This window comes from Stegodyphus dumicola, chromosome 10 (assembly GCF_044657685.1).
Source record: "Stegodyphus dumicola isolate Sdum_Otavi_A_Nest chromosome 10, ASM4465768v1".
Classification (NCBI taxonomy): Eukaryota; Metazoa; Arthropoda; class Arachnida; order Araneae; family Eresidae; genus Stegodyphus; species Stegodyphus dumicola.
In genome coordinates, this window is record NC_140777.1 from 112,001,714 (window position 1) to 112,026,347 (window position 24,634).

Genomic DNA, 24,634 nt, shown 5'->3' on the forward strand with positions numbered 1-24,634 from the left:
CTAGACTTGTGGATACGTCTGGATTGTTGTAGATATTAAAGTTTCTTTCAATTTGTTAAGTGCATCCTCAGATGCAAGAACTTTTGCTTGCTCTCTGGCACCTTATGAAGGGGTCTTGTGATGGAAGAAAAGTTCTTCATATATCTCCTATAATAGGTGCAGAGCCCCAGTACTCTCAGCTGATGGACATTTTTTGGGCAACACCACTCTTTAACTGCTGACACATTTTCTGGATCTGTACACACACCTTCTATAGAGTTAACATGTCTGAGGTAAGTCAATTCTTGTGTGAGAAGCTTGAATTTGGAGGACTTATTTTAGATTGGCTTCCTCCAATTTCTGAAGAACCTTCCTAATTTTTTCCAAATATTCTTTCCATTGATAATCATGTCATCCAGGTATATCAAACAGGCTTTGTAGGAGAAACCTTTTAGCACGTTCTCCATGATACATTCAAATGTTGCTGGCGTATTAAATAAGCCAAACAGCATTACCTTTATCTACCAAATAGCTTTATCAGGTTCAATGTTCCTTCTCTTCTTCTTCGGGAACATGCAAGGACCTGACTCGGAACAGAGAGCTTACTAAAGCTATGTTCAAAACTGTGGGAAGTAAACAGGATACACAAGAAGGGTATACAAAACCCTTTATTTTTCTCTATTTACAATGACTTCCGTACTTCGGAATACACCGACCCGCTACTTGGGGTCAAAACGTAAAAGTATAAAAATAAAACTAAACTCTAATTTAACTTTAGAATAATAAACATGGAAGATTGGCCTTATATTAACAGGAAGGCATATGTAGTACAGATAACTGCGAACACTATGATACGTTTAAAAATTTATCAAGAGGATTAAAACCTCTGGCCTGGAAGGCAACAAGCAACTGCGTAACTTCTAAGGAAAGCGGCCTGCTTCGACTAACTGCTTCGTCTCTCTCGCTTGGCAAAAAGCCACAACTTAAATACTTGGCGTTCGCCAGACAAACTTTGCATAAAAACCTTAACGCTTATAATTCTGGCCGGAAGTAGAAAATAAGAAGTGATAGTAAAGATTTAAAATAAAATAAACGTTAGTAAAACTTAAGATCCTTACATACTTCCCGCCAGAGTTAATTAGTTTGAAACTGAGGTCTAAAACGACCTTGTTGAAAACTTTTAGCTCTAGAATCTAACGCGAGGCCAATCTTTTACAAATATTTTTCGCTAGAAACTAGAAATTTAAAAGAAAGAAATTTGTTTTTACAATAGCAGCTCCCAGGACACACAATTTTTTTCATCTGTACTGCATCTAAACAGGACCTTTTATTCAAATCTGGTTCCTTCCAGTAGTTTAATGAAATGTTACACAATGAAATGGCAAGTAACATGTATAATTATATTTCTCTTAACATTCTTATTTCATTCATGACTATTTTAGTTATCTCTCCCCATGCTCTCTGACATGTGTTGTAAAAGAACACCAAACACGAATGTGTTTATGTCTATGTGTTCAACACTTCCTCCTACAATCAAAACACTAACGTGTTAAAATTCAACATACCAAGACCTCGTAACACACCCTAATTTCAACTCTAAACCCTGAGGTACTATTCTGAAAGTGGCTAACTCTGAAGTGTAGCGTCAGAGAGCCTAACTACATCATTCAACCTTTAACACATATTCACCATGATTTAGTCTTTTTACAGTCACACGAATAAAAAAAAATTTAACATTACTTTCACTTTTACCATATCACGGTATTTCTTAACATTTAAAATAACAGTTCACATTGTATGTAAGAACATATCAACATGCCGTTAATTTTACACATTTGAAAACATACATTTGTAGTACATTGTTAACTTCTATTCTTTTCAAAGCAAGTGCCAATTCTTTCTACATTGAAATACTACATTTCAAAAAGTCTTTCAGACTAAAACTTCTTTCTTGCTAGAATGTTTTAAATAAAATTTATACAATAACTTTTTACAATATTTAAGTCTTTACACAACGCTATTATACATCAACTTTAGTTTTACGCGCGAGTAATTGAAAAACATAATACCAAAATCGGTAACAACTCATTTCTCGCCCTTTTGGCGATAAAGGTAGACCTCGCATGAGGTAAAACTTCTTGAAATCTGCCACTTGCAGTAAGAACGAAAGATTAACTTAAGTTTGCAAAGTAACATAAAATTTTACTTATCTTTGTGATATTCGGACATCCTTTTCTGGGCCCAGTCCTTAAAGGTATTGCAGATAGTTGTTTGATTTATCCTCCTTCTTGTACAGGCTCGCCCTTCAGTGCCTTCCTCTGGAAGCTTCCTTTTTTCACCAGTTCGGTCACCCTTGAATACCTTCTTCTTCTCCTCTGCTTGTGGTCTTGGCCGTTTGATGGCAGCTGGTCTTGGCGGAACCGGGAAACTTCTGTCGTGTTCCTGCTTGGACCTCGTTGCTGGCCGTTCAAATTTTCCTTGTAACTTTTCCTCCGCCGCTGATGGCCCTACCGCAGTTCGGCGACATTTGCTGTGGAGAGTCCTGTCGGATGAGTAGATCTTCCGTTTTAGAGCCGGGTTATAGTTGCCGTCATTTCTCCGGGTTCTCTTCACATACGTCGTCCTTCTCCCTTCTTCATTCTGGGGGTGTTCGTGAACTCTCTTTTCTGGACGGTGGAACGGCTTCTTTTTCTTGCTACCTTCAATTTTTCCGCGGGGAAATTTTCTTTTCACTTGCTCCTGCCTCTTAATGGCTTCCCCTTGTACTTGTCGTTTTTCCACCTCTGGAGCTTGTGCCTGCGGTGTCTGCCGTGCCGGATCCTGCAAAAGATCTGAAAACATTTGCATTTTATTACGATCGAAGTAGGGTTTGATTTGATCAATGTTTGCGGAGCAGGTTTCACCATTTCTGGCTTTTAACACTACTACAGCGTGAGTTATTTTTTCTATAACATATGGTCCTTCAAATCGTGGAAAAAATTTGGCAGTCTTATCTTCTGGTGCTGAAGAAAGTGAATGCTTAATTTTTAAAACTTCATCCCCTACTTTATAAGTTACTCTCCGTCGTTTCAAGTCGTAATATAATTTTTGTTTTCTCTGTGCTACTTCAGTATTCTTCTTTGCTTCCTTAATTAGTTTTTCTATATCACCCATTTTAAATTCTGGGGCTCTTTGTTGCATATAAAATAATTTATCTAACGGCATTATAATCTTTCTGCCTAGAAATAACTCAGGAGTTTTGCCCGTTGTATCATGTTTTGCGGTCCTAAGGGCGAAAGCAAATTCATTGACATAGTTATCCCAGCTTTTATGAAAATTTTTAACATAACTACGGATAATTTTCACTATATTTCTATTGACCCGTTCCGCTATATTTGATTGCGGCTGATACGGGACCATTTTTAAATGACGTATGCCCAGTTTTTGGCACATGTCTTCAAATATATTACTTACAAATTGAGGACCATTATCCGATATAACTTTTAGGGGCGCCCCGTATTTTAAAATATATTTATTTAAAATAGAATCAGTAACTAATTTCGCGGAGGCTCGTTTTAAGGGAACAATTTCGGTCCACTTACTAAAATGATCAACCATAAGATATAGGAGATACCGTCTTTTATTTAACTGACTTTTTGGGAAAGGGCCCAATAAATCGATGCCAATTATTTCATTTGGAAATTCGGATTTAATACTATTTAGAAACCCAGCCCGGCGGAAATTAATATAATTAACTACTTGACATGTTGGGCAGGACTGGACATACGCCCTTGTTAACTTTTGCAGTTCAGGAAAATAGACTGCCTCGCGTACGCGTTGGATAGTTTTTCGAATACCAGCATGAGAAGCGAAAGGGCTGTCATGGAGCTCCTGCAGGATATTTAATCTAAGACTAGCTGGGATAACAGGTCGAAATTCGTTGTTGGAATTCGTAGTTTTTGTATAGAATAATAGATCATCTATTAGTTCGTAATGGGCCGCCCTATTTCTTATCGCCACAATATCTTGGTGGCTAAAATTTTCAGGATCCTTTAAATACTCATAAATGCTTCCAAACTCAGGATCCTTACCCAGTTCGGTTATTACAGTTTCTCGGGAATTTATTGTACATGCTGTGAGCATTGCCACCTTTACGGTATTACCTTGTTCATCTATTTTAATTCTTGATAGGGCATCTGCTATGATATTTTCCTTTCCGGGGGTATGCTTGATTACCAGATTATATTCTTGCAGCTTGAGTGCCCATCTTATTAACCTTGGGGATAAATTTTTCCCTGAGTACAATCTAGTTACCGCCGCATGATGAGAGTACACTGTTATCGGCGCCTTTCCAAAATAGACTCGGAACTTTTGCACTGCTAACAGAACTGCAAGTGCCTCTCTCTCGGTCGCGGAATAGTTTCCTTGTGTTTGATTTAAAGTTCGGCTAAAAAATGCCACGGGCTGCTGATTTTGCGAAAGTACCGCTCCTACCGCATACTCCGAAGCATCCGCTGAAATTTCTAAATTCTCATCCTTTTCAGGAAATTTCAACACAGGGGCTTGCGTTAATGCTTGTTTTAATTTTTCGAAAGCACTATTGGCTTCGGCCGTCCACGAGAATCTTGCCTTTTTCCTTTTTAATTTTAACAATGGCTCAGCGATAGCTGCAAAATCTTTTATAAAGGACGTATAATATGAACAAAGTCCTAGAAAAGAAGAGAGCTTCTTTGCCGTGTTTGGAGTCGGATACTTTTGTACAGCAATTATTTTTGATTCGTGTGTCTCTATTCCTTTCTGAGATATCTTGTAACCTAAATATTTTAATTCAGGGGCTGCAAATTTGCACTTTTCGACATTAACTTTTAGACCAGCCTCATTTAATAAAGAAAACACCTGTCTTAAATCCTGTACATGTTGGTCGAGATTATCACTAGTAATAATGATATCGTCTAAATAGATAAATGTGGACTTTCCAAGAACAGGTCTTAACACAATGTCCATGCATCGCTGAAATGTTGCCGGGGCCCCTGAAAGGCCAAACGACATACGCAAAAATGCATAAGTGCCAGACTTGGTTATAAAAGCAGTCTTAGGCACGTCCTCAGGCCTAACCCCTATTTGAAAATAACCAGTCGTTAAGTCTAAAGTCGTCATAAATTTGGTTGATTTTATGTTCCTTAGAATTTCTTCAATGATCGGTAACGGATATACCGGATATTTAGTTATGGAGTTTAATTTACGGTAATCAGTAGCGAATCTCCAACTTTTTGGATGCGTCAAAGGATAGTCATTATTTTTCTTACATAAAACCACCGGGCTAGCATAACTACTTGAGATGGGCGTTATGATCTTTTTACGTAGCATATCGGTAATATGCCATTCTATAATTTTTTCCTTATTCTTATCATACCGGTATGGTTTATGGCGAACTGGCATTGCATCTCCGGTGTCAATACTATGGTTAGTAACCTGAGTAAATCCTGGAATATCACTAAATAACGAAGCAAATTCACTTACCACTTGTCGGATTCTTCCTTGCTCGTCATTAGGGAGGTGGTCAAGTTTTAACATCGGCGGTTCAGCCTTTTCTGCACGAACTGGTTTCATTGTCAGCTTAAGGGACGCTTCATTAAAATCCAGTGTTGCTTGTGCGTCTGAAAGAAAATCTATTCCTAAGATTATATGTGCTTGCAGATTCTTTACTATAAAAAACATCACCTTTACTTGTTCGTTCTTGATATGGATATACAGAGGTACTTTACCTATGCACTTACATCTTTCTCCTTGCGCAGCTAACACTGTCGTATTATCCGAATTATATATGCGATATTTACGAAAATACTTCCTAAAAAAATCTTCTGCCACACAGGAACACTGCGCGCCTGTATCCAGGAGTGTGGTGGCTGGGATATTATTCACCAACACTTCAATCTTCGGAAGAGTCAAATTTTTCACCATTACTGTATTTAACTTGAAGGAAGAGGGGTTTTCGTGGCCTTCGGATTTCCGCACCCTCCCGTCAGCAGAAATCCGTTTTAGTTTAAATCCTTGGCGCACCAAATTGGTTTCGCTGTGGATATTGGCGTCTTCTTTCGACGTCCGCCGTTCTTCTACTTTCAAACTGGATTGCTAGCTCAAATAACTTTTCCAGTGTAGTCGGATTTCTTAATTCAATAAAGTCTTGCACTTGGGACAGTAACCTCGGCAAAATCACTTGAATTATTTCAGGATCCGGACGGTTTCTATACAAGAGTTTGAAGACGTGAATTTTTCTTAAAATAAAGCTTGAGAGGTTTTCGATTCTTTTTTGATATATACTGAAAAGTTCTGTTTCTAATTTCGCACGATCCCTTACAACAGGGAAGGCTTTTAGTAGGGCAGTCTTGAAATTTTCGTAAATATAGGAGGGACTTCCTGCTTGACCCAAGAGACTTCTGCCTATACATTTTAACCAGTTAAGCGCTTGGCCCCTCAAAGCGCTGGTAGCTAAGGTAACTTTTTGAAACTCGTGCATGGGGTAGAGCATAAAGTGGTCATCTAATTTTTCCAAAAAACTGGTTACCGGCGAGTTTCCATTAAATGTTGCTTCTGGTTTCATCGAAGCGCGCATGGTCTGGACGATGTAACCAAATCCTTCCAGGGCGGCAGCTGGCATTTCTGGATTCTGAGCCGTTTCTGCAGGCAGCACAGGTTCTTCTTGAAACTCGGCTATGGTTATTCTTCTTCGTTGGGCGCCACTATCAGGTTCAATGTTCCGTCTTACTTTCTTCGGGAACATGCAAGGACCTGACCCGGAACAGAGAGCTTACTTAAGCTATGTTCAAAACTGTGGGAAGTAAACAGGATACACAAGAAGGGTATACAAAACCCTTTATTTTTCTCTATTTACAATGACTTCCATACTTCGGAATACACCGACCCGCTACTTGGGGTCAAAACGTAAAAGTATAAAAATAAAACTAAACTCTAATTTAACTTTAGAATAATAAACGTGGAAGATTGGCCTTATATTAACAGGAAGGCGTATGTAGTACAGATAACTGTGAACACTACGATACGTTTAAAAATTTATCAAGAGGATTAAAACCTCTGGCCTGGAAAGCAACAAGCAACTGCGTAACTTCTAAGGTAAGCGGCCTGCTTCGACTAACTGCTTCCTCTCTCTCTCTTGGCAAAAAGCCACAACTTAAATACTTGGCGTTCGCCAGACAAACTTTGCATAAAAACCTTAACGCTTATAATTCTGGCCGGAAGTAGAAAATAAGAAGTGATAGTAAAGATTTAAAATAAAATAAACGTTAGTAAAACTTAAGATCCTTACAGCTTGAACGGCAGTAAATGACGTCATTTCAGGGCAATCAGATTGTATTTCTACTTGCCAGTATCCACTCTTTAAAACAAGTGTTGAAAATACTTACTTCCAGAAAGAGTGTCCAGAATATCATCAATTCTGGGAATAGGGTAGCTGTCTTTCTTTGTAATCTTGTGGCAATAGTCAACACAAAAATCTAGTTGAACCAACTTTCTTTCTGGCTAGGATGATGAAAGAGGCCCATTGACATAATGAAGGCTTGATAACATTACTTTCTTGCATGTCCTTTAGAAGTTTTCTGGTTTCGTCATCAGTGGATGTGTTGATTGGTGGATCATCCCATGCATCAGTTCTGTGCTGTGTCAAACTGGTTCAGCCTATGTCAAAAGATGAGGAGAAATCCGCAAAGCTTAGGACCAGAGGTTATGTGGATTTTAGTATTTTGCAGATTTCAGGACAGAATAGATAAATCATAATATTCAGACTAAAAGTGCAAAATAAATAAAGCATATTAGATACATTTAATTAAATTATTATATACATTATTGCAATAATTTATTATATGCATTAAATTATTATTACATATATAAATTGATTATATTATTCATTGTATATTTGTACACAGCATTGAGGTTTGCCGATTTCGCCTCATGCAAAGATTTCCGGTTTCGGATTCTGGTGTTAGAATCACTGTTGCTTTAAAATTTCTACAGCTTTTCTTTATTTTTTCCGTATATCATACACAATTGTGTTGCAATTCCATACGATTCTGCTAGAAACTGAGGAGTAGCACCTGCCTCCATCTTTTGCAGAATTTCCACTTTTTGCATTGCCGTCAATGCAGCGTATTTACGTTTTTCAACGTTGCAAGCAGTAAAATCATGAGTGCGTTTCTTATCTGTAATTGTATTAAAAGGGCTGAAATTAAAAATATTCTTAATTTATCCACAAAATATCCAGATTAAAAAAAAAAAGCAGCACTAAATAATCTCCTGAAATAACTCAGAAAGCTCAGAAAATACAACAACGTGAATCGTGAACTTGAAGAGTGAATCGTCTGCTTTTTTACCTTGATGCAGATTAGAAGGGAAAAAACTTTTATCATGATGTCAATAATTTGGTATTTCAGTTATGACTCATTATTATTGGGTAGTTATGACGTCATTATTCGATAGGTATTTTTTCTTTGATATTTCATACTCAATGTTGCGTTTTCCCGAACCTATAAACTTAATGTTTATATTTTGAGAGGCAACATAGATTTTAGGAGTTGGTGGATTTCAGGTCGGTGGATTTTCGGTATTTGACTGTATTTCTCTTTTCGGTGATTAGTTGTTTATTCTGCAATAACTCCAATGTTAGGCTCTCCAAAGACACAGATTATGGAGGGTTACTGTTTTGTTTATTACAAGTCACTGGAGTACATACTACAACCATATCACTTTTTCTAATGACTTTCACCTTATCAGTTACATTGGCAACTCTCACTGGGATGGTGATGGCATCTATCAGTTGATAGGTCGACGAGTGCTGAGGCCACTAGTACTCCTTTTGGTCTCTTATTGTTCTTAGGATACTCCATTATCCTGTGCTAGAAACTTCAGCTATGTGTTTTCAGCTATGGATCCAGGTAGTAAAAATTCTGTTCTTTCTGGTACTGTGATAGAAATCCAGTGATATGCCCCATCGTGAAGAGTCCATTACTGCTGCCATTCATTGCAGATATCTGAAGTGCTTTAAAATGGGGTTTCTCATTATCTGGCAACCACCACTCCCCAAGATGGTCACTAATTAGTTTCCCTCTTTCTTGCTGGGAGCAGTCTTAGCTTTCATGCCTTGCAAGTTCTGTAGCCCTTTGTACATGGCCTTCAGCACTGCAGTTCCAGCACTTTAAGGCCAGTTTTCCTGTTCTACGTGAAGGCATTTACTTGCTTGCTTAAATCGTCTAGATGAGCAGTCAGCTGATGTACTGACTCCGATGTCCAGTGATCCACTTACTGGACATGAACAGCTCTGATTGGGAGAAAGCATCTATCAGTTGCTCATTGGGCTGTCTTGAATTTCATTTCAAATACTAAAGTGCTTTTTAGATCCTTGACATCTACCATTCGTAGGGCTTTCTGTATCTCAGATCCATCAATGAAGCATTGCAGGGACAGCATTTTCCTTGTTTTTGATGAGCATTCTGAAAAGGTGAGATGAGACAGCTGCTCTGTTGTGTTTTCATCGTATATTCAATTTATAAGAACTTTATTTATACAAAAAATATCCTCTCACTGCACACACAAAACAACTTTACACATACACATACAAAAAAATTTTGTACAGTCAAAAGTCGTTAATCCGGACTCGTCGGGACTTCGACGATTCCGGATTATCGATTTTTCCGGATTATAGATCATCAGTTTAAATCTGGTAAGATGGCATGCAGAAATTACAAAATTAAAAATATGGAACCGTAATTTATGAAATAAAGAACAATTATGATCTAAAGGGTATCAAAATTTACAAAAAGAAAAAGCTTAATATTTATTTGTTTACATTATTAAACATTTCTTTCAACGTAAGTTGCTTCGTTTCATGTGATAATACTTTCTCTTTAATTCTATTAAACAGACATAATTTCTTGTTTAGTTACAAAGTTCCGCTGTTCAAGTCCTATAATTGCTGTGTTGAGAATACCGACTAATTTGTCAATCGAAATGTTTTCGTTTTCAATAACCTCTGGGTCACTTTCTTCACCTTCGGAAGCGAATTATAATGTCGAGGAACTTGATTTAAATCATATCAAAGACGGAGTACATCGAAATGAAATACTACACTTAGTACGGAATTATAAACCAAATAAAATAAAATCATCTGCCCTGAAGATAAGGATAGTGCTGACAGATCAACTTCCAATCCGGGGCGTGAAATTGATAAACAGATTTCGGATTTCAAAACATACTTTCGCTTTGTAGATACAAATTACATATTAGTAAATATATATCGGAAATTCTATTTGACATAATCTTTCTAATCTATCATAATCTAATAATGACGTCTCTGCCGCAGAACAGCGTGAAATTGATAAACAGATTTCGGATTTCAAAACATACTTTCGCTTTGTAGTAAATAGATATCGGAAATTCTATTTGACATAATCGAAAGTTCAAGCTTACTTTTATAAAATTGCTCTAACAGTCTGCAAAAAATAATAAGCCGGATCCATTTCGAAGATTAAGGAACAACGCAATCTGCAACATTAACTGAATTAAATAACTTTAGCTTAGCGTATAACTCCGTTACACATTAAACGCGCATGCGCACAAACATATTCGCAGCCGTAAGGGTCTTACGCGCTCTCGTAAACGCCTGTGCACATGCGTAAACGCGACGCATGCGCAGAAAGTTTGTAGCTTTGAGGTCCGGATTATAGATCATTCCGGATTATGGGTGTCCGAATTAACGACTTTTGACTGTATAAATCAACTATCAAAACAACTATCAATAACATACAACTCCAAGACCGGTTTTCATGTTATCATTTCTGTGATGATGAGGATGTTTCCATGATGATGCTAATGATAATGCAGTGAGAGGATTTTTTTTGTTTTGTTTTTTGCCTTCTTTCTTTCCTCATTTTTAGCATTATAGCATGCTCGTTCAGTGTGCCCAACTTTCTTACAAAATTGGCAGATACTTGTCTTAAATTTTCAAGAATTTCTATCATTGTCAATCTCCGTGCATCACAGACAGATTTTACCTCTAGCACTCAAAGCTGAGAAATTTTGTTTTAGATTGACTGACTTAGATTTACCTTTATTCTTGGCACTACACTCCTTGATTTCTACTGGTTTTCCAATTGTTTCATTTGCACCTTTTAATACTTTCACCATTGCTGAAGCTATTTTTAAAGTATCATCTAATATAATATTACCCTGTGTAAAAATTCTGTCCAATGTAGCTCTGTCTCTTAGCCCACTAACAATGACATCCCGTAACACTGCATTTAGCATGTACTGATCGTAAGCACATAGTATGGCGAGTGATCATAACTGAGCCATATATACATTAATTGTTTCCCCCCTCATGTTATATTCAATTTAAAAATACATGGCTTCTCAGTATAATAAGTGGCTTAGGATTTAAATAGTTTCTTAGTGTTATTTTTTATACATCGTAATCTTTATCGGAAGGATTGTCAGAAGCCAGCAAGTATTTTAAAAGACTATACATACCTTCGGACAAACTGGAGATCAGAACTTTTCCACGTTTATTACATGAAACATTTTGCATTTCTAAATTACTTTTGAATCTTTCTAAAAATACATTAAATTATTCTTCATGTTCATTATATTTTTCAAACTGAATGGAAAGTTTCGAATTATCAATATGTGAAGTAATAATTATAATAAGTTTGTCCTCACAAGCTTTATTTTGTACTATCAGTTCAGTTACAAGCTGCTCCATGTTTTATTCTTCCAAAAGAAAATGATTGTAAAAGCTTTTCCTTGAGCTGTCTTTTGGAAATTTCCTATTCAAAAATGAAAGTGAATATCCGATACCTGAAAACTTCTATGTGTGCACTTTTCTTTTCATTACTTTATTTTTCTGAAGCCATCATCGCCGATTTGCTGTGTTTTCATCCTATATTCAATTCACAAGACACTTTATTCACTTTACATGACACTTTTTTTATACAGAAAATATCATAGGATCATTTCTGGTTCACATTCGCTTGGTGTGTGCCAGTTCTATGTTCGATTATGGTTAAGTCCTGTAATTTTGATACACCACACTTTCGACAGCCATGCCAAGCTCCTGGAGTGTTTTTGTGGGATTCTTTTGGTGAGATTTGAGCTGAAGCCTTGTCTTTTAAACACTTTTCTCCAAAGCACAGCTCCAATATGCTGGACAGATCTTTGAAGTCATTTGGTTTAGCATTAACATTTGGTTTTTCAGCAGAATTTGAAGGATATCTGCTGCGTCTGGCCTCACAGAAGTGGCGAGTTGGCAGGCTTTAACTTGGGAATCCCATCCATTTGTATCTGTTGCTACAGAGAGCTGAGTCGTATATACTTGTGAGGAGGCCTTTCCATCATAAGTAGATAGCTTTAGAGAGGACCAAGAAGACATGGGTAAAAATTTAAAACCATCAGAATTGCTTTCTGCTTTTTGTATGAATTTAAGCAGTCAACTTCTTTGGCAAGTGCAGAAAATATATAATACATTTGTTGTTCGACACTAGAAACTCTGTCTTTGATTTGTTGTTTTACAGTAGTAACTCTTTCTCCGATCTGTTGTTCGGCAGCAGAAACTCTTTCTTCAGTTCCCCAACTTTATTTTCAACCATATCTATTTCGCTTCCATAGACTCAAATTAGTTTTCTGTTATAGAGGTAATTTCTCTTTTCATTTTCTTTTGATCTACTTCCATATTTTCTTGAACAACCTTCATCTCTTCCTTAACAAATTCTTGTTCTGCTGTCATCATTTCTCGGTCTATTTCATCTCTTCTTTCAATGCTGCAAAGGCTGCCATGAGGTGCTGTAGTTATTCCTCCATCTATCTTCTCATCAGGATTCAATCCCCACATCAGACACCAAAAGTCGATACATATTTATGGGTTTGTAATAGATTGAATGCACACAGAACTGAAGATAACTTGATAAAATTAATTTTACCAAAAGAAATATTTCATAGTTCTGGAACTTTCCACAAAAATATTCATACAGCTCTTCATAATGTCACAGAGAACAATAAGTAGTTACTCTTCAAACTACTAAGAATGTTAACTCATTTGTAGCTGGTCTTGCATTGTGCAATGGTCAAAATAAAATTATACCTAACAAAGATGTTTTATACTAGCAGGTGATTTTGTGTAGGAAGTATTATGAAGATAATTTTTATAAAAAATATTTGACTTCAGTAATATTTTTTTTTATGATAATTAGTGATGAAAGTGATGATACGGTGAAACCAGAAATAATTTTATAATGCATCAAGAGGTGGTGTAGACAAAGTTGATGAAATGTCATCATTATATTCGACAGCTTGAAAAACCAACAGATGGCCGATGGTCATTTTTTATTATGCATTGAACGTCGCTGCAATAAATGCTGGAGTTGTCATATTGTCAACAAAGACCACTTCCTTACAATATAGAAATAGGAGAAAATTCCTGAAAAATGTGGCTATATCTCTGATACAGCCCCACATAGAGATAAGAAAATATATGCTAGTGCTTTCTAAAGTGCTTCGTTAAAGCATCAATAATGCCACTTCTAGTGGATCAGAAGAACGCCCATCAAAGAAACCAAAACTTGACAAAGGCTGATGTGCTTTGTGTCCAAAGTCAATAAAACTGCAATTTCTTGCAAAATTACATTCATCCAGTCCACATTTGATAATTTTCTATGCAAAATTCATTCTTCCTATGTTTGCCAGAAGTGTATGTTAGCTTTCGATTAGGTATGTAATTATTTTGAATGGAATTTTTTCTTAAAATTAAAATAAGTTAAGTTCAGAAATATAATTTCTTAATGAAATATTGCAATTATTGTGTATAATCAAATGGTTTCTATAAAATTTATAGCACATTTTCCTAATGAAACTGATTGGGGTGACCCAGTCACCTCATGGGATCTCCAAGGTCATTGTTTGGTGTGCACCTTCTGCCCGGTTAAACAAACCTGCTCCTGTATTCTAATTTTTCGAGAAAAGATTTGCTTCCTTAGATTTTACTGTTATAAGAAAAATACTATAATTTCACATATAATTTCATTCGAATTATTTATGTAAGTACAAAATTCATAACATTCATACTTTTGCAAATTTTTTAACATGTGAATATTTTTATCCTTAGGTTTATTTATTAGTTTCATATTTCAGTGACATGTTTCAGATATCTTAATTAAAAGTCTGTGTACTTTCTTATCCCATCAAAAAATATTGACGAAGCAATGTACTATGTTGCCAAAAAGTATTTATATTGCAACCTGAGTATGCACATTACAGACATGTATTTATATATATGTGGAATTGTATCTTGTTGGTGTGAAAGTTGCCAGCTGATGAAGATGAAACTTTATATTTTTTCTGCAATATGGCATTTTGCCTAATAATAGAGATTGCAAACATTTCTATTCTTTGAAGTTGTATTTCTTTAATGACAGAATTTTGTGGAAATACAATTTAAAAAACTGAAAGCAAAGGGTTAGAATGTGGGTCTAAATCGTGTTTGAAGAGAGTTTTGCATCTCATTTATAGCAGCTTTTCATTTTATTTATTTTTGGACTAAGGAATATACATCAATGAAATTTGTGAAAAATAACTAGGATTATCCCCAAATGCAAGTATGATAGGTGTACTTACACCTTCACGAAGTGTATATCTTCAGCAAACTTGTGCATTTAATCAACAAGGTATTTGTTTCAGATGACAATGATTTTAAGTTTTGTAACAGCATATGAAGCTGAAGAAGATTATCCTAATAGGGAATCATAACAAACAGTTATTTTAAAGTATCCATTTGTATTGATCACAAAAGAGTGATGAATCATTTAGCAATTTACGATCATCCAGTCTACATTAAAAAGGAAATTCAGACTAAAAGTATTTATGCTACTTATGTATTATCCCATCAACCATCAAATTGTTGCCAAGCAGCCAGTTGTAGATAAGCATAACATCACAACATACTCATAACATCTCCACTTTTATTTAATGTAACACTTATTGTTAGTGTTTTTATGAACAAAGATATAAATGAACTGTTATTCCTGTATTTTTTCTTGCATTTCGAACATTTTTTATAGAATCACATTTGTGATTCCACTTTCATGTATAACTGGTTGAGAGAATTAAGATTTATTAAATGGGAAAAGGAACATATGACTGACAAAGCAGTAATAGACTGGAACAATCACCTGTGAGAAATTTGCATGTATAATGTTCTAAATAGAGCTTCTGGTAAAATTGGAAGGTCTAAGAAAATGGTAGAAATCACTGAACACTTTTTTACAAAGTGAAAAAATGAAATACTTTCACAGCAGTGGTTGTTTGGTAGGTTATGTAGAGTGAGTGACAAATGTTTTATTGTAAGAGTTGCAGTAAAAGTGTGGCTGATAATTTCATGGGAATGATCGGTGCAGTCTTCGCCACTTCTGTAGACAACTGACGGGATAATACTTAAGTATCATATTTTTTAATCAGTAGAAAAAGTTAACTGTTTCTTTTCTTCTTAATTCTTATTCCTTCTAAAAGTAGGCACCATAATAAAAGTACTGTCATTAGAGTTTTCACCTTTATTGTTCACACTTTATTGCAGTTTCTTTCATATATAAATATATATTGAGAAGTTAATATAGAAAGCTTAAGGGGATGTGGTCCACCAAGTAGATCATGCTAACTCACATTTTAGGATATTTGTGATTCATCATCGAGTTTCATCATCTCGCAGAAGTACAACTTGTAATCCATTGGAGGATCATCCCAGAATTTTGAATTCTGCATTTTGTCTTCATTAATGTGTGGCATTATAGTTGAAAATTACAAGTATAACAGAACTCAATGCCCCCCCATAATTTTTTTTTAAGCATACTGTATAATGATATTTGAAGATCTCATATATATTTTCTCAGGCCTTTTCGAATCAACAGATTTTGTTGCTGCATGTATACAATCTTTGATGATTATGCACATGCAGTGGACGTAGACGTTAAAACTTTTATGGAGACATAATTCAGGCCCATAAAGGTATGTTATCCTCCACACACAGAATCCCAGAGCAAATTGTGAGTTAGATTCCCTTGGAACTTTTAATAATTGGCGTCCTTTCCTTGAAGGTTTCAGTATTCAATCCTTATTATATATAAATTTTTAAATATCTGATTTTTACTTTTATCATATTTACTTTGTTATTTATTTGATCTTTAATACATAAGATTTAATACACTTCTCTTTTTTATGTGTTTATTTCTAATCATTTTTACTTTTTATTTATTTATTTTTAAAGGAGATAAGAGGTTTATTTTTGATTTTTAAAATGTATGCGAGACTCACTTTTCCTTAAAATATCATAATGAACACAAGTTGTATATTGATTTTTGTAGTTTATTTATTATGTATAAAATGTATTCCAAAAGTTCCTGAATAATCCTTCCTTAGTAGAACATAAATGTGATTTCAAAGCAGTATCCAGTAGATGGCATTGAAGATTGGCAAGATTCTTCTCATTTTTCATATATTTTAATTGCAGTTAGTCATAGGGATCATACTATGCTGCTTTGTTTAAATACTTGTGTTGTCTCTGTAATTTTCAAACTGTATCAGATTCATAAATATTATTACGATCATATTATTATAAATTTTACGTTAAACTTAAGAAGAAATTTACACAGTCTTATAAAGTGCTGAAACAAGTTTATACAGATCACTGTTCAAGTTTTTTTCAGTGTTGTGGATGATTTAAGCATTTCGAAGATGACTGATAACCAGTCAGTGAAGATTTTTGTTCAGAGGGCCTATTAACCTCAACTGACAAAATAAATTCCTATGACTCTAATTTCTGTAAATTAACAAAAATGTGTGAAAAATCTTTGACAATTACATCATTTTAATTGGATCATGCTATCAGATTTTGACTGAAAATCTAAAAAGGTATTGAATTTCTGCAAAATTTATCCCTTATGTAGTGACTTAGGATGAGAAACACTGTTGCATTGCAATTTGCCAGAGACTTTCATGCAAATAATGATTAAACTTTTGGGAAAAGAATGATTATTGTTGTTGAAGTATAGGTTCATGGCTCTAATATTGAAACAACAGATGAATCTTCACAATGAACAAAAAAGTGTTCCCCAGGAGAAGAACAACAAAGTGCCACAGGTCAAATTGAATTATTTCAAGGTCAGATTGAGTCATTTTGATTATTAGTTAGTAGTATTAGTATTATTGCCATTGACAATATCATCCACCATAATTTTTTTCTGAAATGCAAACAGTAGATTATTCATATTATCATTAATTGTCGAGATAACTGAGAGAAAACATTCATAGAAAATGGTCTGAATCAAATGTCTTGATTTCCCTATTGCAATAATGCACCTGTACATAGATCTCTTATTTGTTCCTGATATTTGTGCCCATAAAAAAAAAAAAAACTGAAATTAAGAAAGTTCAACACAATCCATATGGTAAAATAAGGGAGAATTTATAGGAAATATAGACTTGGTTTCAAGACTTAAGTAACTTAAGTAAGATTATTGTATCTTAATTAGTAAAGTAGAACTATGTATTGAAAAAAGATTCTGATAAAAAAAATGGGGAAATTAGTATAAGCTTGCATTATATTTTTAATTAATTTTATTTTGAACCTGTGTAATATTGAAATACTTTCAAAACATTTTATAGATGTAAGTTCTTTTTGCACTGATTTATCCTTTCTCCAATTTATATAATTTGGGGCAGTGTTATTCATTAAGAAAAAAAAATTCTTTTTCTTAATAACCTGTGAATTTTTCAGTTCTAAAGACACCTACATAAAACTTTGGGATTTAGATACTCAACATTGTTTTCAGACCATTGTTGGAACTCGGCATGAGGTATGTAGCTATTTTATTTAAAACATATTGTATACAGTCAAAAGTCTTTAATCCAGACTTGTCGGGACTTCGGCGATTCCGGATTATCGATTTTTCCAGATTATACATCATCAGTTTAAATCTGGTAAGATGGCATGCAGAAATTAAAAAATTAAAAATACGAAACCGTAATTTATAAAATAATGAGCAATTATGATCTAAAGGGTATCAAAATTTACAAAAAAAAGAAGCTTAATATTTCTTTGTTTACTTTATTAAACATTTCTTTCAATGCGCGCATGCGTAAAGAATACCTTACGCATAGCCGAAATTAGAAAATTGCAACCAGAAAACTATTTGATTTGTATTCATGATTTTTATAATGATGAGGAATTTGATTTAAATCATATCAAAGACGGAGTACATCGAGATTAAATACTACATTTAGTAAGGAATTATAAGCCGAATAAAATAAAAACATCTGCCCTGAAGATAACGATAGTGCTGACAGATCAACTTCCAGTTCATTGCGCGCTGCGATGTCCCCCCCCCCCGCTCAGAGCAGCATGAAATTGATAAACAGATTTTGGAACGGTTAGATAAACAAAGGATATGCCTTTATCCATTTTTTGTAGCAATTCATTTTTTGTTTGATGGACATTGAAACATACTTTTGTTTTCTAGATCCTTTGGGAGCTCCAGCATCGGAAATTCTATTTGACATAATCGAAAGTTCAAGCTTACTTTTAGAAAATTGCTCTTACAGTCTGCAAAAAATAATAAGCCGGATCCAATTCGAAGATTAAGGAACAACGCAATCATCAACATTAACTGAAATAGATAATTAGATAATTTTAGCTTATACCGTCCGTTATACATTAAATGCGCATGCGAAAACGTATTCTGCGCTTGCGCAGACGCATATGCGCAGTCGTAAATGTCTTTCGCGCACGCGTAAAACGCCTATGCGCATGCGCAGAAAGATTTTAGCTTTGAGGTCCGGATTATAGATCATTCTGGATTATGGGTGTCCGAATTAACGACTTTTGACTGTAGTAATATTATATATAACAGAATTATGAGGTATGTAGCTATTTTATTTAAAGCATATTGTACAATAATATTATATATAACAAAATTAATAATAATTCAGTTTCATATTTCATTGTTTCTGTTTGAAATATATATACTATATATATTTAATTGACTATTGTTGAATATATGATGAAGCTGAATAAGCTGGCCTAGGTATTCTCTAATTATCATCCCGTAGAAAGTCACAAGTTCTTTGCAACATGAGAAAAAAAATTGTTTTGCTATTTTTATAGCTCTTGGATGTAGTACTTTTCATAAATAATATCAAAAAGAAACATTTAATGAACTCCATAGCCATATTATGATTAGACATGACCTCAGAAAATTCTCTTCACCGATCACTAAAATATCGATTAAATATAAAACAAGAAACTTCATATATACACTAGCATATGTATGATGTGAGCATATATGGATTGACTATTGTGATTTATTACTCAAAAATATGTCCAAAACATGATTTACCAAGTTTTGAAACCAGGTATGTGGATAATCAGAAAATACCATATGATACAATAACATAATAGGGTTGAAATATTGTGCAGATATTATATCAAGACTTGCAATTATGAGATCACACTTGGTGCAGTCACAAAGGGCCCTATGTTCCAGTGGATCCCCAGAAGTTTTGGCAGTTTGAGTCCCTCATTTCATAAACCTGCCATTAATTATATCATCTTTTTTCTACCAGTGAACCTGTATTTGATAATTTTTGGGATACTGTATATTAAAATTAATAAGATAAGGTTATTTTTAGAGAAATGACATAATCAGACATCACAGTGCTATTGAATATTTGACCAAGAAAGAGACAACACCAGAATGTACCTTAAACGTGTGAATAATGTATGTGGGAAACCTGTTGCATTTATGGTCAGAAAGTGGTGAAGAGGTGAGGGAAATGATTAAATTTTCTTTTTGGGTTGTGAAAAAATTTCTTTTCAGGGATCAGAGAGTTAACTTAAAGATATATTGAGTTAATTGAGTTCCAGAATTCAGAAAGTTAACTGACAGCCCATTGATGTTTTATGGGTACTGGGCAGGAAAACCATTAGAAAAATTCTCCAAAATGTTTTGTCACTATATTTTAAGCCTAAAATTAATTAATTCCTTGTAAAAAATAAAAAAAAAGTCACTATTAGGCATACTTCTGTATGTTATAGTTTTAGTTCTGTCCATAGCAATAAAATTACTTGTAAAATTATTTAGTCTCCCAATGTGTTTATAAGCAGCTACATGTAAAATTTATGCTTACATAGTTCATACTGTAGTCTGTAAAGTTGTTCATAATTCAGTAGAAGAAGATTGTCTTGTTTTCTAATCATTTGTAAGTTTGATGGAACATAATTTTTCTTCAAGACCTTTTCATTTGTGTGTATATAACATAGCTAAATTGAAGCAAGGAATTTTGGCCTGTTTTGATACTTAACATGCTTTCTTTTCTAAGAATGATTGTTTTTAGCATTTCAGTTAAAAAAAAGGAAATATGTTTAATTGGTTATTGACACAACCAACTCGGTGTAATTTGATGATTTTTTACAGATGAAAAGGTAAAAGTTACTTGTCAGGTTCAGGTTGGTGGTTTTTATGACATTTTTTAAAGATTTCTAAACTATTGATATTTATTGCAAGTTGGCAAACATTATCAACATATGAAAAGGAAACATACTTTAGTAATTTAAAGTACAAATTTTAATTATTAAATAAGTATTACATGATACATTAAAAAAGAAAACACATTTTTCTCAAATTTTTTTTTTGTTTTTGTTTTTGGTGCTGTTCTCCCCATGTGCACAATGATCTGCTTACACTTTAAAACAAAATCAGAGAACATCAGGGATATAGCATTGCACAAACATCATTTATCTACCAAAAACATATTTTTATTGCTTCCATTACAGATTTTGCGTCAAAATTCTGTGTTCCTGATGGTTCATTCATATTATCATTAATTGTCAAGATAACTAAGAGAAAAAATTTAGAGAAAATTATCTGAATTTTTCATAACAAATCTTGATTTCCCCATTGCAATAATGCATCTGTACATGGATCTCTTTTTTATTCGTGATATGTGTGTGAAAACAAAAACTGAAATTAAGTCTGAAGTTAAGAAAGTTCAACACAACCCATATGGTAAAATAAGGGAGAATTTATAGGAAATATAGATTTGGTTTCAAGACTTAAGTAAGTGTATTGTACCTTAATACACATGAAATTTTACCTCAGTTTCTTCCATCACTCTCAAACTCCACAAGCTCATATTTTAAAATTAAGTTCAAAGCATAAAATATGATTTGTTTATAAAAGGTGTTGGACGACAGCAAAAAAATAATGCGTGAGAAAATTATTACATTGCTTGATTGTTATGAGGACGACATTGCTTGATTATTATAATCATTGTTTATGAGCCTACTTGTGTGCGTGATTGCCAGAGTCTGGCACATTCTGAAAATTTGGTGACTTTTACGAAGGTGATTGCAATAACACAAAAGTACCCTTAACTGTTTGTTTCACTTGAACATTTATTTGCATTTGTAGATTTTTAAAAGCTCTGATTGCTATGTTCTGCTTTAAAAAAAAAAAAAAAAAAAAAAAGAGTGAAGTAACAGTTTAAATTAAATATAGTAGAAAGTTTGTTAAAATGCTGTTCATGTGCTAATAAAATTATACAAGATGAACAATTTTTAAAATTGTTTGCTGCTAGACCTTTAGCTTTTAAAGTCTTTGTCACTTTTAAGAACTTAAGTAATAAATACAACCTTACTTTGATCCAAATATTAGATAATTTTTAAATGCTCAAAAATGTAATAAAATGAAATATGATTTTAATTTGGTATAGATTTTTGTGTTTCTAGAAATTGCCTGTAATTGTAATGAAGCATGTCTTTCAATTTCAGTTGCAATACCGAAATGCAAATTTTTTCAAGGAAAATTATTATATTGTAATGTGATTAATCATTATATTTTTGAATTATTTTTAAAATGTTTGAATTACTGTGACCTGAACGGGATTGCCTAAGAAATACGCGTGGCGCTCAACGTGTTAAATAAGGAACAGAGGTCTTTTAGAAGTTTATGCAGAGCATCCCATTAACCACTGGTGTATCCATACACCAATTCCTTAATGTGGAAGTGCCTATAAAATGAAAATGTTAGTATTTAAAGGAAGCTGTGGGTCTTCTGGTTTTGTACAAAAAGTAAATAGAAATATCTTAACATAGCACAATTTCATTAAAACTGTTTCAGATAATGTTAAATGCAATGAAAATTAGTTATGTTATAAAATTTTAAAGTTGTTCTGATTATGTACAATAAGTCGATCTAGTCAAAATTTTTTTGTTTGTAATATTGTATGATACATTTTAAAAGTTTTTTTTTTTAAACAATTGTCAGTATGAACAGTCGGAACTTAATTATGACAGTTTACTTCAAAATTTGATTTTTTCTTTCAGTCTGGCTTCTTTTTATCTAAAAGTTTTTTTTTTAGTACTATTGTAGGGTAATGTAAAACTTTGTTTACTAAAAATATTTTGCTTTTGTTCTCGTTAAGTTTGTGTAAGACCTCTTGAGTCATCATTTATTGTTCATTATCTCTATATGTCTCTCCCCATGAACTTTTCTTTGAATTTCTTAGTTTTGTATCTTTGGGAATAGGCAAATTATGAAGAGCATTTAAAATTTTTAATCAAGAAATCCCTAAAACTAAATTGTGTCTTTACTTTAGTTAAACGCAGAATAGCCACCATAATTTTCTAAATATTTCATTGCAATAATATATAAGAGGAATGCATTAATTCTTCACAAAATGATAAAGACAGGAGCTAATAAGGGATTACATATCATGAGCATGTTAATTTTCATTCAATTAAACTGTACATCAATTAATAAAGAATATTATGGAAATGTAATGTCAATAAATGCTGATAAACTGGAATAATAAAAATAGGAAATTTGCTTCAAGGGTTTCAGATTGCATTTATAGTAAACTGTATGTTTCATTTATTTATTATTGGCTCAAAATATTTATATTGATCAAATTTAACCAAACAGAACTAATGTGGTGAATAGAGATATTTGGACCAGTTGTTTATAAAATGTATGGATTGCCCAAATAGAAAGAGTAAAGCAAGTATAATACTGGGTGTGTTTTTGAAGTCAATAAAAGTTTCTTTACTGAAAAGCAAAATCAACACATCACTGCTATTTTAATGTCAAATTGCTGCTAAAGTTCACAAATAGAAGATAATAGTATCAAATAGTATTAATTCAGGTATAATTTCTAAATTTTCTCAAAAAAATATTCTTAAAGAAAATGCAGTAGCTGTGAATGTAAATGTAATGTTATATATTCTATTTCCTGTTTCATCTGTTAATTAGAAAATAGTTCTAATTTTAAAAATTTGATTTTATTTAATCTTAAAAATTCTAATTGCGGTACATTGTTGCATATTTCATTAAAGAGGAGTTCATAGGGGGACCCTTGAAGATTCCAATGCCTTAATTAATATGTAAATTAAATTTAAGTAATATTTTCGCTGTAATAGAGAAATACTGATTAAATTTTAACATCCAAGAAAAAGAGAGAGAGAGAGAACTAATTTTTTTAGTGTTCAGTTTAGTTGGTTAGTTGTTTAGCTTTATTCTTAAATAAGCCAAAAACTTTGGTTTTATAATATGGCAACTGCTTTGCTTTGAAATGTGTTCTGGAAATGCTAGTTATTTAGCCATATTTTTAAAGTACCAAAAAACTTTGGTTTTATAACATGACAACCATTTTGCTTTAAAATGTGTTCTGGAAGTACATTTATTTGGAGAGGGAAGAATGAGTGACAAAGCTAGAATCAAAATATTAAAAGTAAAAAGAAAAATAGGGGAGGTGTTTTCCTTAATAAAAGAATAGTTTCTTAATTCTTATTATAGTTTCAATTTTCTTTTGTTTCTAGATTTTGGATTTTGTGATTATTAAAGGTACAAGATTAATAACTGGAATAAATGGAGAACATTTAAATGTCTGGGATTTGCTTCTCTCTGAGAAGGTAAGTTATGTATGGTGTTAGTTACATGGCTATATTTATTAATTTTTGTTATACAGTGCAAAGTCCTAAATCCAGACATCCATTATCTGGAACGATCTAAAATCTGGACCCCAAAGCCACAAATATTTTGTTTTTGATATACTTTACACATTTGATTTTTCCTTCCATAATAAAATATGTTGAGATTTTTCACTTAAAAATTGCGATTCTTAATTTCACTTAGGCACTAAATAAAATACCTTGTTATGGAAAAACAATCATGTAAGCATAAATTTGTGAGATTAATAATTTGGCTTCGTAGCCGAGTGTCTGCTTGGCATACATCTAAAACCGAATACACCTATTTTTTAATCCCTGACGTCGACCTGGCGAGTCATTATTTATTTTATTTTGCTTTCATCACTGCATGTTTATCAATATATGACAGCTTCAGTATATGTCATGCAGCGATGTCTAAACTTTTTTTCATATTAGGAATTGAATAACAATAGTATGGCAATCTTTTATGCTAACATTATGCTTGGCGATGATTATAGATTTTTAAATGCTCTAAGAAATGTTGACGAGAAAATTTCAACAAAAATTTCTTTTCATATGTTAAAATAGATTTTGTTAATGAAAATCATAGGCCAAAAGATTACATTTAGTGATATTTTAATTAACGCA

General features: G+C 33.3%; 1 protein-coding gene across 2 annotated transcripts in view; it reads left to right on the forward strand.

Moving 5' to 3' along the window:
- Positions 1–24,634, forward strand: part of LOC118204163 (WD repeat-containing protein 3) — a 195,433-nt gene that overhangs the window by 28,250 nt on the left and 142,549 nt on the right. For both annotated transcript variants that reach the window (XM_085825385.1, XM_085825386.1), the window contains exons 4-5: positions 17,780–17,858; positions 23,876–23,968. In XM_085825385.1, coding sequence (XP_085681511.1) covers positions 17,780–17,858; positions 23,876–23,968 — 172 coding nt within the window. The remainder of the gene's footprint in view (positions 1–17,779; positions 17,859–23,875; positions 23,969–24,634) is intronic.